Below are 15,695 nucleotides of genomic sequence, written 5' to 3'. Positions count from 1 at the left end.
TATTATTTTATTTTATTTATTGCCTGCATGTAGGTAAGTGCACCCATGTCATGCAATGCCCTTGGAAGACAGAAGAGGCTGTCAGATCCCCTGGAACTGGAGTAATGGACAGTTGTTAGCTGCCATATGGATGCTGGGATTCGAACTGGGGTCTTCTGCAAGAACAGCCAGTGTTCTTAACCACCGAGTCATCTCTCCAGCCCCTCAATTTTAGTTTTTATAAACACAAAACTTAAACTGTTCTGTCCCCATGGAATAGATGAAAACCCTGTGTTCCCAAATTATATTTTAAAGTAATAGAGACCTTAAATATGGCTGAAAAAGGTCCCTTCACATGGAAAAGACTGAAACTTAAATTTTCAACTGCTACCATCACAAAATCAAGAATAATCTGCCCTTTGAAGAACTGGAGAAAGAATTTTAAGCATGATTAAAAATTGACAAAATATAAAATGATATTCAAAAGCATCAAATTGATTTTGTTGTTTGTTGATTTCCAGTGAATTTGCCACTCATCCAAATTGACTTCTGGTGGGTTAGCCTGCTTTCAAAAAGTCAGCATCCTCTAGAAAGTGCTTGGGGTGACTGTGGTGACATGTCAGGGCTGTGGGCCTGTACGGGAGCTTGGACCAAGGCTTCCAGGGCAGATCTGAGGGGAGCAGTGCCCTGGACATAAAGTGCAGTGGGGGTGAGGGTTCAGGTCCTCCCAGGTCTCTGGACTTAGAGTGATGACTGAGAGGACTGGGAGGCAGGGTATTGGAATAGATCCTGTTGTCTCTTGGGGGAAACTGAGATACTGCTTTCAGCAGGTTGGTTTGTGGGGTCTCATGGGTGCAGGCCTAGATATGAAAAGGGGTTTGAGGGTCTGCTGTGTCAGATCTTCTATATGGAAGGGAGGAGCCCTGGTGACGGCCTCTTGTTCATGGATGGGGAGAATAGGGGCTTTTTTCTCTTTGGGGCTGGTACAGAGAGGTGGGGGGGCACATGGTTCTGGCCTTTTCTACTGCAGGGTATAATGGATGTTGCAGGAATGGAGAGATGGGAGGGAGGTACTTTCTACCTTTCCAGTCAGGGGAGCTTTTTAATAAATTAACTTTTATTTTTATGTGTATGAGTGTTTTGCCTGCATGTATGTAAGTGTACCACATCTGTGGTATGCAATACCTACAGAGGCCAGAAGAGGGCATTGGAGTCCCTGGAACTGGCGTTACAGACAGCTGTTAGCTGCCTGCCGTGTGGTGCTGGGAACCAAAGCTGGGCCCTCTGTAAGTGTAGCCAGTGCTCCTAACTGCTGAGCCAGGGAACTTTTTTTTAAGCCAGCCTTTGTTGCTTCTGTGCTACAAACTCTGAGGGACTCTGAGGGGACTCTGAGAGTCATTGTAGTGAACTTTGCATTACTACAACAAAGCACCAGAGGCAGCTGATTATAACAAGAAAAAATACATCTGGTTGCCATTTTGGAGGGTCAAAGTCTATAGCACTTTGTGGGAACGTATATAGGACCAAATGGTTACATCTTGAACCTGAGCAGAGAGGGTAAGGCCAAACTCAGGTTTTTATGACAATCCTCTGTCTTGAGAACTGCTGTTCCATGAGAGGTACCTTCTAAGACTGTATACCCAATTACCTAAAGACCTCCCAGCAGGCCTCATCTCCAAAGATTCCATCTCCCAGTATGGAGACCAACCAAATCTTCAACCCACCAGTCGTTGGAGGGACATGCAAATTACACTCAAACCACAGTGGACATTTTTATCTCCCTTATCCTGTTTCACTTTGAGAATAGTCTGTGTGTATGCAGGGTGGACAATGTGGCTCTGTCTTGAAGCTGAAACAAGTAAGGCTCAAACAGGTCCCCATAAATTCTGTACATTTGCCAGTCAGTGACCCAGCTCTGGGTAGGCCTCTACCTCCCAAGCCACTGCTAGGCTGAGTCCTGTCTTAGTTTGTTTCTCCATTGCTGTGACAAAACACTCTGACTACTACCAACTTGGGGAGGAAAGGGTTTATTTATCTTACATCTCCCAGGTCACAGTTCATGAGGGAGCCCAAGGTAGGAACTCAGGGCAGGAACCTGGAGGCAGGAGCTGGAGCACAGGCCATGGAGGAACCCTGCTTACTGGCTTGCTCCCCTGGCCCCTGCTCAGCCTGCTTTCTTATACAAGACAGGCCCACCTGCCCAGGGGTGGCACCACCCACAGTGGGCTGGGCCCTCCCACATCACTCAACAATCAAGAAGATGCCCATGGACATGGCCACATGTCAGTCCAATGAAGGCAATTCCTTTATTGAGGCTCCCTCAACCCAGGTGAGTCAAGTTGATACTAAAGCTATCCAGCACAAGTCCCCACTCTTTTTTCTTATTTATTTATTTATTTATTTATTATTGTATTATTTTTCTTTTTAAAAAAACTTTATTGAGAATTTCATACACACATTAAGGTGTTTTGGTCAAATCCATGCCCACTGCCTCCCCTCCAACACCTCCCATACCTCCCCATCACTTTTTTCCAACAATTTTGTGCACTTTCTTTTTTTCTCTTTCTTTCTTTTTTAAAAAAATTATCTATTTAAGCCGGGTGTGGTGGTTCACGCCTATAGTCCCAGCACTTGGGAGGCAGAGGCAGGTGGATCTCTGAGTTCAAGGCCAGCCTGGTCTACATAGTGAGTCCCAGGACAGCTGGGCTATAGGGAGACCCTGTCTCAAAAAAGACCAAAAAAATTATTTATTTAATAACCACATGATTTGAAGAAGCATTTCATTACAGAAACATATTCAATAACAATTTCCAGAGCAAAGATGCATCTCTTTCAATATTGGCTGTAAATTTTTAGGTTCACAGTTGAATTAATACAGCTACAGTAGCCCAAGCCAAAGAGTGAACCTAGGTGAAGGGGGGAATTTTTGCTGTTTATGATTCTAGCCTCTACTGCTGTAGATTGTGTGCTCCAGACAGCCAGAAGCCTTCTCGGGGTTGTAAATTAGTGTTGTTCACCTCTCCAGCAGTCCTTGATGCCTGATGGGAGAGAGTTCAGAGTGCTGGTTGTGAAACTGAAGCCCCTTGAGGATAAGAGAAGTTGAGGTGCCGGTCAGGTGGCTGCAGTCCACATGGAAGGCAGGGCACAGCATGGGCTCCCCACTTCTGTCTCTTCTCCTGCCCCTCCTGTACCCTCCCTGTCCTTCCTGTCTTCCATCTGGCCTTGGTAGAGTTTGTTTATTAGTTATCTCATTTACCCCTAATTACCTGTGGTCAGTTGAACATCCAGTTGCCTTTTTTTTGTTGTTGTTTGAAATTCTTGACTTCATAAAAGTAAACTCTTGATTTCTTCAAACTCGGGCTCATTCCTTCCCATTCCTCACTGAGCGTTGAGACCTGAAGTTCTGTTCTCATCCCTTTCTCGTCTTTATTTCCATGCTCAGCCCAGGCAATCTAGTTGAGATGGGTGGCCTGTTGCACCAGCTACAGCTGGTGTGGTGTCTCTAGCCCTGATGGCTCTCCCGATTCTTCTGCCTTGTCACCGTCTTCACCTAGTCACTTACAAGTTCTTTCATACCCATCAAGCGCCATCCTGATTTACCCAGTTTAGCTCTGCCCTCCTCCTTTCTTCCCAGTATTCTGTTTAATGACATCATCACCATCCACCTGGTGCTTAAGCTGAAACCCTAGTGAGTTCTCTCTCCTCCTACTCAAAATCCAGCTAGTCCTGTTTCACGTAATGTGCAAAATGAGAACAGGCTTGTTGTCGCCATCTCTGAAATGACCACCCGCCCAAGCCTCCACCTCTCTGAACTGGTACTGCAGAAGCCTGTCACTCGTCCTCTTTAGCCTACACCTCTCCCCCATCTCTTTTTCTGTATATTTTTAATTGAATTTTTGTGTAGTTCATACACAACATCTTAATCATCTTATATCCCCTTCCGCACTGGCACCTTCCCATACCCCTCCCATTGGATTTCATGCATGCTGTCATTTATACTATGGCCCATTGAGCCAAGGTAGTGTCCCCAGTTGTCCCTCAGTGCAAGTTCATCCACTGGAGTCTACTCAGCCCATCTAGAGTCACTCCCTTAAAGAAAATAAGCTGTCACCCAGCAATAATCAGCTGTGCAATAGTTCTTCGGCTAAGATTGGAGCCTGCTGTCTATTTCCACAGTTTTATGCTGGGTTTTGTCTGCTTGAGTTTGCATGGGTCTTGTGGATGCTGTCACCATTGCTGTAAGTTCATATGAGCAAGGTCTCAGGAGCCTGTAAGATCATTTCCATACAGCCATGTACCTCCTCCCCTGGCTCTTATAATCTTTCTGCCCCCCACTTCCTTAGGGGTCCCTGAGCCCTGGGTTGGTGAAGTTTAATATAGGAGTCCTGTCCAAGGACCCACACTCTAAAGACTCTTATTCTCTATGCTTTGGCCATTTGTGGCCCTTTGTGCTCATTGCCTTGTGTTGCATGAGGGAACTTCACTGAGAGTTGAGAGATGCCTTAGTATTCTGTTTACCCCTTGTTCCACTATGTTCCACGAGTCTTAGGTGTAAAGGTTCCATTGTAGATATTGTAGATGTATCATGCCCACCCACCTCCTCCTTTTTTTTTTTCAATATACTGCCCTTCCACATATTGGTGAATAAGCAATTGCCTCCCCACCTTTAATTGCTTAGCATTTAATTTTATTTAAGTTTTATTAGAAAATTAGAAAATTTATAAGAAAATAAAAAGTAGTTACCAAGAACAGTAATGGCGTCATCTCACTCATATCCAACAAATCAATGCTTAGCATTAAAAAATTTATTTTTATTTTATGTGAATGTTTTGCCTTCATTAACTGTACCCCCGTGTTTATCAATGCCTGTGGAGGCCAGAAGAGGGTGTCAGATCCCCTGGACCTGGATATATGGATGAATGTTAGCCTCTATGTGGGTGCGGGAAGTGAACCTGGGTCCTCTTAAGAACAGCCAGTGCTCTTAACTGCTGAGCCATCTTTCCAGCCCCAGTGCTTAGCATTTTAGAGTAAAAACTAAAGTTCGTACCCTGCCCTGCCAGGTCTTGTGACTCTCTCCTGATTTCCCCTTCCCCTTCTTTTCCCTCTAATTTTTCCCTTGTTCTAGAAACTCTACCCACTCTATTCTTTCTTTTGACTAGAAATGTACTGAACTCCCGCCTTGTCTCAAGGCCTTTGGACCTTCTTTAGCTTGGAATTCTCTTACCTTGGCATGTTCCACTCCTTCCCGTCATTTTCAACTTGATGGCGCCTCCTTGGAGATACTATTCTTCATCCTCTCATCACTCTTTTCTGAACTGTCTTCACCATCCCTATCATTCTTATACATTTTTTCATGTATTTATTACCAGACCTCCTGTCATCGGAATAAAAGACCCTGGAGAGTCGGGATTCTGTCTTTCTAGGGCCTGAGATGTAGTCAGTGCATGAAAATATTTGATGGCTGTTTGGCTGACTGGACTGCTAACTGCAGGGCCGTGATGCTGTTGGTAGAGAGGCAGGTGTGGTCCAGGGTCTTTGTGTTGCTATGTGCACACATATGTTTGCATACATAAAACACAGGGGCAGACTTCTTTGAGTCTGCCATGCTGACCTGTGGTATCTGAGCAGAGAAGCAGGTATCTTCCCAGGCTCTCCAGCCCTCAGAATTTTTCCTTTGTGTGTGTCAGGTGAGCAGGCAAGAGAGTCACAAAATGTAGGAGACCAAAAAGTTCAAAGCTTGCCATTTTTTCATGTGAAGAGATGAGACCCAGAGAGGGACAAGCGTTTTCCTGGGGTCTTGCACAGGCAGACACAGAATTAGGACCCAGGGTTTCTGACCACATTTTAGCAACTCAAGGTAAGCAAAGGGTAGACATTCAAATCAGAACAAGTGACCCTGTGGACAAGAAGGGAAGGTTCCTGGAAGGGCAAGAATGGAAGTTGAAGCACGTGGGTCACTGTGGCCTGGGAGTGTCTCAGAAGGCTGAGCCTCTTCTTTCTTTCTTTTTTAAAAAAATTATTTATTATTTTTATTTTATGTGTATGAGTATATTGCCTGCATGTGTGTAAGTGCACTCGGTTCATGTGATATCTGCAGAGGTCAGAAGAAGGTGTTGGATCCCCTGGAACTGGAGTTACAGATGGTGTTAGCTGCCATGTGGGTGCTGGGAATTGAACCCGGCTCCTCTGCAAGAGCAGTCAGTGCCCTTAGCCACTGAGCAATCTCTCCAGCCCCAGTGTCTCTTGGGAATACCATTTTGTGGCTGGAAAGTCTGCCTTGATGGTTGAGAGGAGGGAGAAGATAGGGGGGAATGAACTTGTCTGAGAATTGTGCCTAGGTGATAATAGCCACAAGCTGCCTTCTGCTTAGGTGGGCTGGTCATTGGTATGCTAGTGTGTGTGTGTGTGTGTGTGTGTGTGTGTGTGTCTCTGTGTGTGTGTGTCTGTGTGTGTGTGTGCCCATGAATGTGCATTTGACATGTGGTCACTAGCACCTGGGCCCCCTTTGTAAGTGTTAGGTCTCAAGCTTTTAGAAGGCAAGTTAGAATCACAGGACATATGCAAAATCCAGGTACCAGCCACAGTCTCTGACTCTAGGTCTGGTTGGGTGCCTGAGTGCATGAAGTTTGAACATCTACATTCACATTTAGTCTCCTGCCTCTCAGTGCATGCACAGTACAGTTGGAATTTGAGACTGTCATGGCAAACAATTTATTTTAAAACCAGTGCCTTTAATGTGCTCGATTCAGAACTAATGGAGATGTTATCATGTAAACCATACCTAGGTAAGAATTGAAAATTTTAAAGATTGAGTCAATTAAAGAAAAACTTAAAATTTCATTTAAGAAGTAAGCAATTTGGGGCTGGAGAGATGCTTTAGTGGTTAAGAGTGCTTACCGCTCTTGCAGAGGACTCAGGTTCAGCACCCACCCATATGACAGTTCACAACTGTCTAAAACTCCAGTTCCAAGGTATCCAATACCCTCTTCGACAGCAGGCATCCATATAGTACACATACATACATGGTAACAAGACACTTGTACACATAAAATAAATTCTTTTTTAAAAAAGAATTAAGGAATTTGTCCAAGTCCTAGTAGCTCAGGCCTATCTATAAGCCTAACTGCTTGGGAGGCCAAGGTAGAAGGATCATAAATTCAAGACTGTCTGAGCCACTGAGTGAGTTCAAGAACAGTCTGAGTAACTTGGTGAGACTCCATCTAAAGTAAAAAGTAAAAAGAGGACTGGAAATATAGTTTGGTGTTAGAGTGCTCATTGAACCCATAGTGCCACCTCTGCACACAAAATAATAAGGACCTTAAAGAAAAAAAGTAAATATTAGAACAAGTGATACTTTTATCAGAGCCTAAATTCTATGGGTGGTGCTTGGATGACTGGCTTGGCAAACTCATCTCTATATAAATGTAGAACATCTATTTAGAGAATGTCAGTTTGAAGGGTGTTCACATGTCTGCTGACCAGGGTGCCATGCTGTCTGGGGTCAGCCTGGTGCTGCAGATGGCCCACTGCCTCGGGGGTTGCTCCTGGGGAGAAGAGAAGAACTAAGGCTGAGGTGTGGACACGGGTACAGGAGGGGGTGTAGAGCCTATGCTAGCAGGACCCCACGCTGCTCTGCAGTTAGTTGCACCCCCCTTGCCTGGCCCTCACGGAGGGAGGAGGAAAAAGGGGATAAAGAAGCCAAGATGTGTCTCTAGAGGTTGGTGCTGGCAGGAGGAATTTACCGAGGTTTTTGGAAAGTGCCAAGTGTTATTAAATCCTGCCTCCCGCTCCCTTGGGCAGCTGTTTCCTATTTACTCTTTGCCCATCTCTGCTTTTCTCTCTGCAGGATCCACACAACATCTGTCGGGGATAGGGGGCCTGGGTCAGAGGGCCTAGCATGCATTTTCAGGTCCCAAGTCCCTGTTGGGGCCTGTATGGTCTCAACTGTCTATGCAGGGAATGGGCAGGGATAGAGAAGGTCTGGGCTTCCAGAATATTCATCTGTGCAGTGTACATTTTTGTTTAGGAACTGTAGGCTAAGGAGGGTGAGAGGCCCTAGAGGGAGAAATTTGTGTCTGGAATCCTCCACTTTGTTCTCCTCAATGGGGACCCACCTTTCAGGCATTGGCAGAGTGGCCTTGGGGTGGATTGCAATGCAGAGGGCTGGGAAGGCACACACTGTGCCTCAAACTTGTCACCTAGGCTTGCATGTATCTTGCTGTGTGCTGAGCCCCATGCTTTGGGCATGATGAGGGTCCAAGTAGGCGGCTAGGCGAGTTCCTGGTGGGTGGTGGGGGATGCACCCTGCCATCCTGTTCCCATCCGACAGGATTAGGGGGGCATCTTCTCAGTAATCAGGCAGTTGTTCATATTGCTACATTTCTTGATTTTTTTTCTAGGAAATTTACCAAGTTTGGACCCAGGGGTTTACATGTCCCACCCCCTAGCAAACGCTTTCACTATTCAAGCTCCAAATGGAAGTCACTGGGGCTATAATTACACCAGCATTAGCTCTGGAACACGCTGAGAGGAGGGGAACAGAGCACCTGGGGGGAACCTGGATGCAGCCACAGGCCTAAATTAGCTGTTGTGCTGCTTGCAGTTGTCAACCGCTCCTCCGCAGAGTCCCCCACTTGCCTCTCTCCCCCACCTCGGCCTCAGGCCACTCAGCCTTTGCTGCTGCCAGCCAGCAGGCACCTGACAGGTGCAGGGACCAGCCGGTCTGGGAGAACACCCCCACAGAGTCAGGACCCACACTAGCCTTTGTGCTGACAGGCATCCTTGGGTCCTTGCATGGCCAGGCAGAATGGTCTAATAGCAGCTCAGAGGATTGCTGCAGAGGCAAAGACTCCAGCATGACCGCGTCAGTTGCCTGACTGATCAGCATCTTGTCATCCCGTTGCTTGGTTTCCATTTCTAGGCATGATGATTTGCTTTCTGTTGCTCTCAGCCTTGCCCTCTTCTTGGGACCCCCCTTTTCTGTCTTCTTCATGTCTCCTGACTCACCTTGTTGCTTTTAGCAAAGAAATCACTATGTCTGTAACACTCCCCAACTCGGGGCAGGTCCTTTCCTCTCTGTACACTGACTTCTTCCAATGGAACTTGGTGTTAGCATAGGCACATAAAGGGTGCTCTTCCGTCTCCAGCTGTCTCAGTAAGGTGGCAACCTTAGTGGCTGGGGCAGTGCCTGGCAAATAGTACCTGGCACATAGTAGGCTCTCTCCTCTCTCTATAATTTTTTGTTTTGTGTGTGTGTGGTGTGCACATGTACATGCAGTTTTAAGTGTATGTGGAGGCCACAGGTCGACATGAGGACTCTTCCTCAATCGCTTCTCCAACTTACTTTTTTGCAACAGGGTCTCTTCCAGAACTTGGAGCTCACCAGTTGGCTAGGCTGCCTAGCCAGTGAGCTCCAGTCTCCTAGCTCCTTGCTTTCCGAGTGGGGGAGTTACAGATGATGCACTACTGGCCCGGCTTTATTTTTTTCTTCATCTGGATTCTGGGATTCTGAACTCAGAGCCTCATGTTTTCTGCCTTAACCCCCCGCCAAAAACCAACAAACAAGCAACAAACCGAAAAAACTATTTTTCTTTTATTCTCTGCCTCCCTCTTTCCCTTTTTTCTTCCTTCCCTCTCTCTCTCCCTTTCCTCCCTTCTTTCCTTCTTCTTAATTTGTTTTGCGACAGGTCTTGCTCTGTAGCTCATGCTGGCCTGGAACTCATGGAAGTCTTCCTGTCTTAGCCTTCTGAGTGCTGGGACTACAGATGGGAGCCATCATCCCCAGCTCCAATTCCCTTTCTTAAAAGATTCAATGTTTTTGGAACAGCTTCATGTTCAGAGCATAATTGAGGGAAGGCATGAGATCCTATTTGCTCCCCGTTCCCCCTGCCTCATCACTATCAATACCTGGTTCCGGAGTGGTACGTTTGCAACAGCTGACAATTCTACCATGATGTACTCTTACTACCCAGAGCATATAGCTGACATCAGGATCTACTGTGCTGTGTATAGCATGGGCTTGGACACATGCATGGCACGTGTTCACCATTGCAGTAGTATCATTTAGAATAATATCACTGCCCTGAAAATACTCCATGTTCTACCTGTTCATCCCTCCCTCCCCTAAGACCTGATAGCTACTGATCTTTTTACAGTCTCTGTTGTTTTCCTTCTTCCAAAATGTCAGCTGTACTTGGCATCTTATGTCCTGCTTATTTCATGTGGGTTCCTCCACATCTTTTCATGGTGTGATAACTCCTTTCTTTCATCATTGAATAATATCCTGTTGTCTGTATCCCTCCTGCCTTCATTTTGCCACAGAGAGAGGGAACTTTCCTTTCCCAATGTTACAAGACCGCTGTTGACTAAGCAAGGTGTTACAGTGAATGGTTCGCTATGGATCTTTCTCTGGCTTTTTCTTCTGAGCCCTTCTGGCCTGGGACCCACATTAATACTTGAATAATGTGATCTTGTCTTGGTTACTGTTGCCTGCTTTGTGTCAATTTCACTTCCTTCATAATATTAGCAACTTTTGTGCATTTATCTTAAACCAACATTGTTCTTGTTAACGTTTATTCTTTCAGTCATGAAATACTGAGTGTCCATGTACCAAACTCTTGATACTCTGAACACAGCCATTAGCATGGTCTCTGTTTTATTTTGAAACAAGAAATGGCTAATTAACTATGTACAGTACAGAGGCTGGTAAGGAGTGCTGTGGGAAAAGCAGACCAGAGTTCAGGGCAATGGAGTATTGAGGATGTTGCATGCTTGATGGTCAGGAAGGACTCACAAGACCTGAACCAACTAAGGACTATTGCTCTATGATCATGCAGGGAAGAAGAGAGCTTTGTAGACCAGGGGCACCCTGAGGTACATAGGCCCTCAGGTCAGGACACCATTGGCCTGTTCCAGGAAAATCAAAGTGGCCAGTATTGGAGCAGAGTGACCAAAACGAAGGGGAAGAGCAAGGTCAGATAGAGCAGTGCTGGTTAAAAGAAATATAATGCACCACGGACGTGGAATTGTAAATGTTTCAGTAGCCACATTTAAAAGGTAAAAAGAAGTGGGTGAAATTAATTTTGATGTTACATTTGACACCATATATCCAAAATATCCCTCCACCATGCAATCAAAGCAAATAAATTACGAGTGAAATACATCATTTTTCTTGATAAGCTTTGAGAATCGGAGGCATATTTTAAAATCTTGTGTACATATTTGAAATGTGATAGCTGCATTTCAAGTTCAGTGGCTAAGTAGCTCTATACTGAACAGTGCAAATACAGAGACTCGTAGGTCATGTTAAGGCCTCTGAGTGAAGCCAGCGGATATACCTGTATCCTGGAGTGACACTTTTGTGCCTTATGTTTTTGAAGTTCACTCTAGTTCTGTGTTAAGAGAAGGTTATTATGAGGTGCTTTGAGAGCAGGGCAACTGAGCACAGTGATGATAGCTTGGAGGAAGGTAATAGCTGTGTGGGTGAGTAATCCTGGAGTGACACTTTTGTGCCTTATGTTTTTGAAGTTCACTCTAGTTCTATGTTAAGAGAAGGTTATTATGAGGTGCTTTGAGAGCAGGGCAACTGGGCACAGTGATGATAGCTTGGAGGAAGGTAATAGCTGTGTGGGTGAGTAGTGGTGCATTCTGGGTATGTTTTGAAGTTAGACTCCCAGGCTTTGCTCATGTGGTGTATGAATGAGAGAGGAGTCAAGGATAGGGTAGGGCTTCTAGTCTGGGCAGTAGCTCTTTCGAGCAGGATGAGTGTGATTGGCAATTGAAGGGGAGAATGACCACTGGGGTGGGGTCTGGGTTTGACACAAGAGTATTAGGTTTTCAGATAGTGTTGTTGAGGAGAGTTGAACAGGTGAGTCTGGGGTTTGGGAGAGAGGTTTGGTCTGGGGAGATAGATGCTGACTGATGGTGTTTAAGGGCATGAGATAAAATGAGGGAGCAGGTACCTAGAAGAAGACTGGTTCCTGGTGGTCATAAGAGTGGGGGTGAGGAAGGTGACTGTGCTGTTGCTTGCACTCTGGTTGGCAAAGACTCAATGATGAATGTTGTCCACTTTCAATGCCAGTGGTACCACTTCCCTGAAATCCTGCTCAAGTGTGTTGCTAGAGGACGGGTGTTGGGGTTCCTACTGATGTGACTTTAAGCCAGTCACATTATCTCCTGCCCTTGCAAACAGGACCGTGTATACCCACTTCCATGATTTTGAGGCTGGGAGTGAGTTTGTGATAAGACTTTGGATTGAGAGGCGCTATCTCAATTACTCTCTGAACTTGCAGTGTACCCTGTTCCTGGCACTGCCCCATGTACTTTAGGGACCTCCATATTAACACCTTTAATGCTTTAGAGCCCTAGGTTTCTGGAAGTGATCTCTTCCACAGATGAGGAAACAGGCAAAGGGTAGGCATGTGGAAGCATACCGATGTTGAGTGGCCATGTATGTCTCCCTATGCCTGTGTGGACCTTTGACCTGTGTTCTCCTTTCTCCTCCAGGGACAGGGGTAGATCCGGTGGCCAGTGCCAAGAGCAATCACTGCCTGGATGCCGCCAAGGCTTGCAACCTGAATGACAACTGCAAGAAGCTTCGCTCCTCCTACATCTCTATCTGCAACCGGGAGATTTCACCCACTGAACGCTGCAACCGCCGCAAGTGCCACAAGGCCCTGCGCCAGTTCTTCGACCGCGTGCCCAGCGAGTTCACCTACCGAATGCTCTTCTGCTCCTGCCAGGACCAGGCTTGTGCTGAGCGCCGCAGGCAAACCATCCTGCCCAGCTGCTCCTACGAGGACAAGGAGAAACCCAACTGCCTGGACCTGCGTAGCCTGTGCCGGACTGACCACCTCTGCCGGTAAGAGCTGCCGATGCTGTCTGGGGCTACTCGTGTGGTGGGCTGGTGTTTTCTCTTCTCTTTGTGTCCCAGGGTCACTTGGATTATGACAATGGCCCATCAGAAGGTGTTGAGAAAGTTAAAACCGACTTGGTCATGGGTAAAATCAGTTGTCACCCATTCCTTTCATTCATTCATTCATTCATTCATTCATTCATTCATTATGGATTTATCATTTGTCTACACTGTGTGCGTCTTCATGCTAAGTACCCAAGGAAAGCCAAAGTGCACTACCCAAGGAGCTTATAAATCATGGGTTTTTAACATCTCGGAAGAAGGAGTAACTTTCAGAGATTTTTGTTCCACTTTGAAAGGTAGCCGCACCTGCTTCCCAGCAGAAGAATATGTTCTTGTGATCCAAGAGCCAGCTTACTGCAGACCGTGAGAGCTGGACCAAGCTAGTGTTGGCTGAAGAACAGGTTCTGGAGTCTGTCAATTCTGGGATCTAATTCTGACCTCACCACTTACTTAACTGTGACTTTGAGGCAGTTTTTAATCTTTCGCGAGTCTCCATCCCTTCACCTGTGAAAGAGGAATAAAATACATCACAGGGTTATTGTGAGTGTAATTATATGTGTCTAAAGCTTAGCACAGAGGCTGGCATATAGTAAATATTTAGTAAGTATAATCTAATTATTAGGAACTGGGTTCTTTTGTTACAGTGAGTTGAAATTTGCCTTTTTATAATTCTCATGCTTTTCCTGTTTGTTAAGTATTTTATTGTATTCTGTTTTGTGCAGCCAAGGCCTGGCCATCCGGAGAACACTCTGCTCTCCATGGAGCACATAGTCTGGCAGGGAGAGACATGATCTCAATTTAGTGGGGGAACACATCTGGGGCTCCCAGAGAAGGGAGTACAAGGAGGGTCACCTGCCTCAGCCTGGGGATCCTAAGGAGGGTCTTGGAGTTGATGAATCCTTGAGAAATGAGGAGAAAGGAGTGAATTGGCTGGGAGAGGCTAGAGGGAGAGCGTGGGCTTATGGGAAACTTCAGAGTATGGGTGATAGGAGGCTGCTGGAGAACGAAGGATTATAATAGCTTAGGTGTTTATGGATTGTCTACTGTGTTCTGGACACTGTTCTAAAGGCTTCATGCTCATTAACCCTGCAAACGGCTCTGAGCTCAGCACTATTATCATCTTTGTCAGATGAGGAAACAGACTGAGAAAATCACTTGCCTGAGGTCATATAGCACACACATTTTATAGTTCGGATTTGTGGGATATTGCTTTTTTCCAGTATACTTGTCAATGTCTACAACCTGAATGACATCAAGCATTCCACCCTGGAGTAAGGTAGTGCTGTGGGGATGGAGGACAGTGGATTGTTTCAGTGAGGATGGTAAGTTGACTTGGCAGGACTGGAAGTCCCCTGGAGGCTAGAACTCCACTCCTCTTTCTACATGTGGATTTTGACAACCAGGAACACTTTACAAATACTACTTAGCTGAATGAATGGATGGCAATTGCGTGTTTCGTAGTGAAGTAACTATGGGGCAGTGGAACCATTCAGTGGCAGCAATGTTAGATATGTGGTGTTTGGGGTGCTTGAGTGACCGTTGTTCCAGTGGTAGCATCTGGGTATTTAGACTGGTGATTCTGGAGCTCAGTAATGAAGGTAGAGAGAAGGGATGGGGTTAGGTGTTTTGGGGACACTTGATGGTGATTAAAACCTAGTCATGTCATGGGGAGGGTTGATTGAACCCACTAGGGAGTTTGGGTTGGAGGTGCTGGTTTGGGGTATCCTAGTGGTCAGGTGGTAAGTGGAGCCACTGGAATGGGCAGCAAGGCTGACTGTACAGGAGACACCAATGGATCATAAAGAGGGGTGAGGAATGTAGAAAAGGAGGTCGGGAGGCCAGGGAGGTTGGAAGACAGTCAGGAGGGCGCGACTGGGGCTTCCAGAAAGAGAAAGCTGCCAAGCCAAGGTGCCCTACATTGTGTGTGTGTGTGTGTGTGTGTGTGTGTGTGTGTGTTGAAAGCCAACTGCTGTGACCCAGGCCTGGTGTGTGTGTGTGTGTGTGTGTGTTGGAGGGGGGGATAGAAGAAGAGTCAGGATTCAAATTTTTTTTTTTAGAAGACAGCAGGGCTGAGGCCAGAAGCCTCTGAGTAACGTGTGTGATAGAAGATGGCTTTTTTTTTTTTTTTTAACTTCAGAGTGCTGAGCATCTGAGTACCTGGAATGGGAGTCCTATTTTGTTTGGTTTGGAAAACAAACTCTCCTAGTGTTCAGAGAAGCATGGAGCTAGCCTCAGGGCTAAGGGAAAGCCTTGTGAGCATGGAGCTAGCCTCAGGGCTAAGGGAAAGCCTTGTGAAGAAATGGACATTTTTGCCTCTGCTTCCTTAAAAAATTCACTTTAGATACAAACAGGTGAAGAAATTTGAAACAGACCTATGCCTATCACAATAGAGTATTGGCAGTAGCAACTGGGAGTTCTAGAAAGCAGCATAGAGAAGCCTTGACTATGTAGTCTGGTGGAGTTCTAAACATCATCCCTGGGCTTCCTGGTAGCTGGGATTAAGGAGAAGCTGGAGAAACCACAAATTCCCAAAGCACCATAGAAAGGAGCAAGCTAATTCTTACATGGAGACACCATCTTCTGTGCAGAAATGCTAGGCTGTTTGCCAGATCCCTGGAATGACAGAACAATGAATAAAAGCTGGTACAGAATGGCATGAGTTCAAACTCAGGACCCCATGCCTATGGCTGGGCTAGGTACATTCAAAACGTCATCAGGCTGCAGGGTACCTATGCAGGTGTTCGTGATCAGGCTACTCAGATATCTGAACTAGGAGTTCAGGACCTAGCCCCTGATTGTC

At 46.0% G+C, this 15,695-nt stretch overlaps 1 protein-coding gene across 2 annotated transcripts in view; it reads left to right on the top strand.

Annotated features, from left to right (window-relative positions):
- The window catches only part of Gfra2 (GDNF family receptor alpha 2), a 94,978-nt gene that overhangs the window by 26,127 nt on the left and 53,156 nt on the right, over positions 1–15,695 (top strand). For both annotated transcript variants that reach the window (XM_008850232.2, XM_008850217.2), the window contains one exon: positions 12,484–12,838. In XM_008850232.2, the coding sequence (XP_008848454.1) occupies positions 12,484–12,838 (355 nt within the window). The remainder of the gene's footprint in view (positions 1–12,483; positions 12,839–15,695) is intronic.

Source organism: Nannospalax galili, unplaced genomic scaffold, assembly GCF_000622305.1.
Source record: "Nannospalax galili isolate Female #2095 unplaced genomic scaffold, S.galili_v1.0 scaffold291, whole genome shotgun sequence".
Classification (NCBI taxonomy): domain Eukaryota; kingdom Metazoa; phylum Chordata; class Mammalia; order Rodentia; family Spalacidae; genus Nannospalax; species Nannospalax galili.
This window is presented reverse-complemented; position numbering and strand designations above follow the sequence as displayed.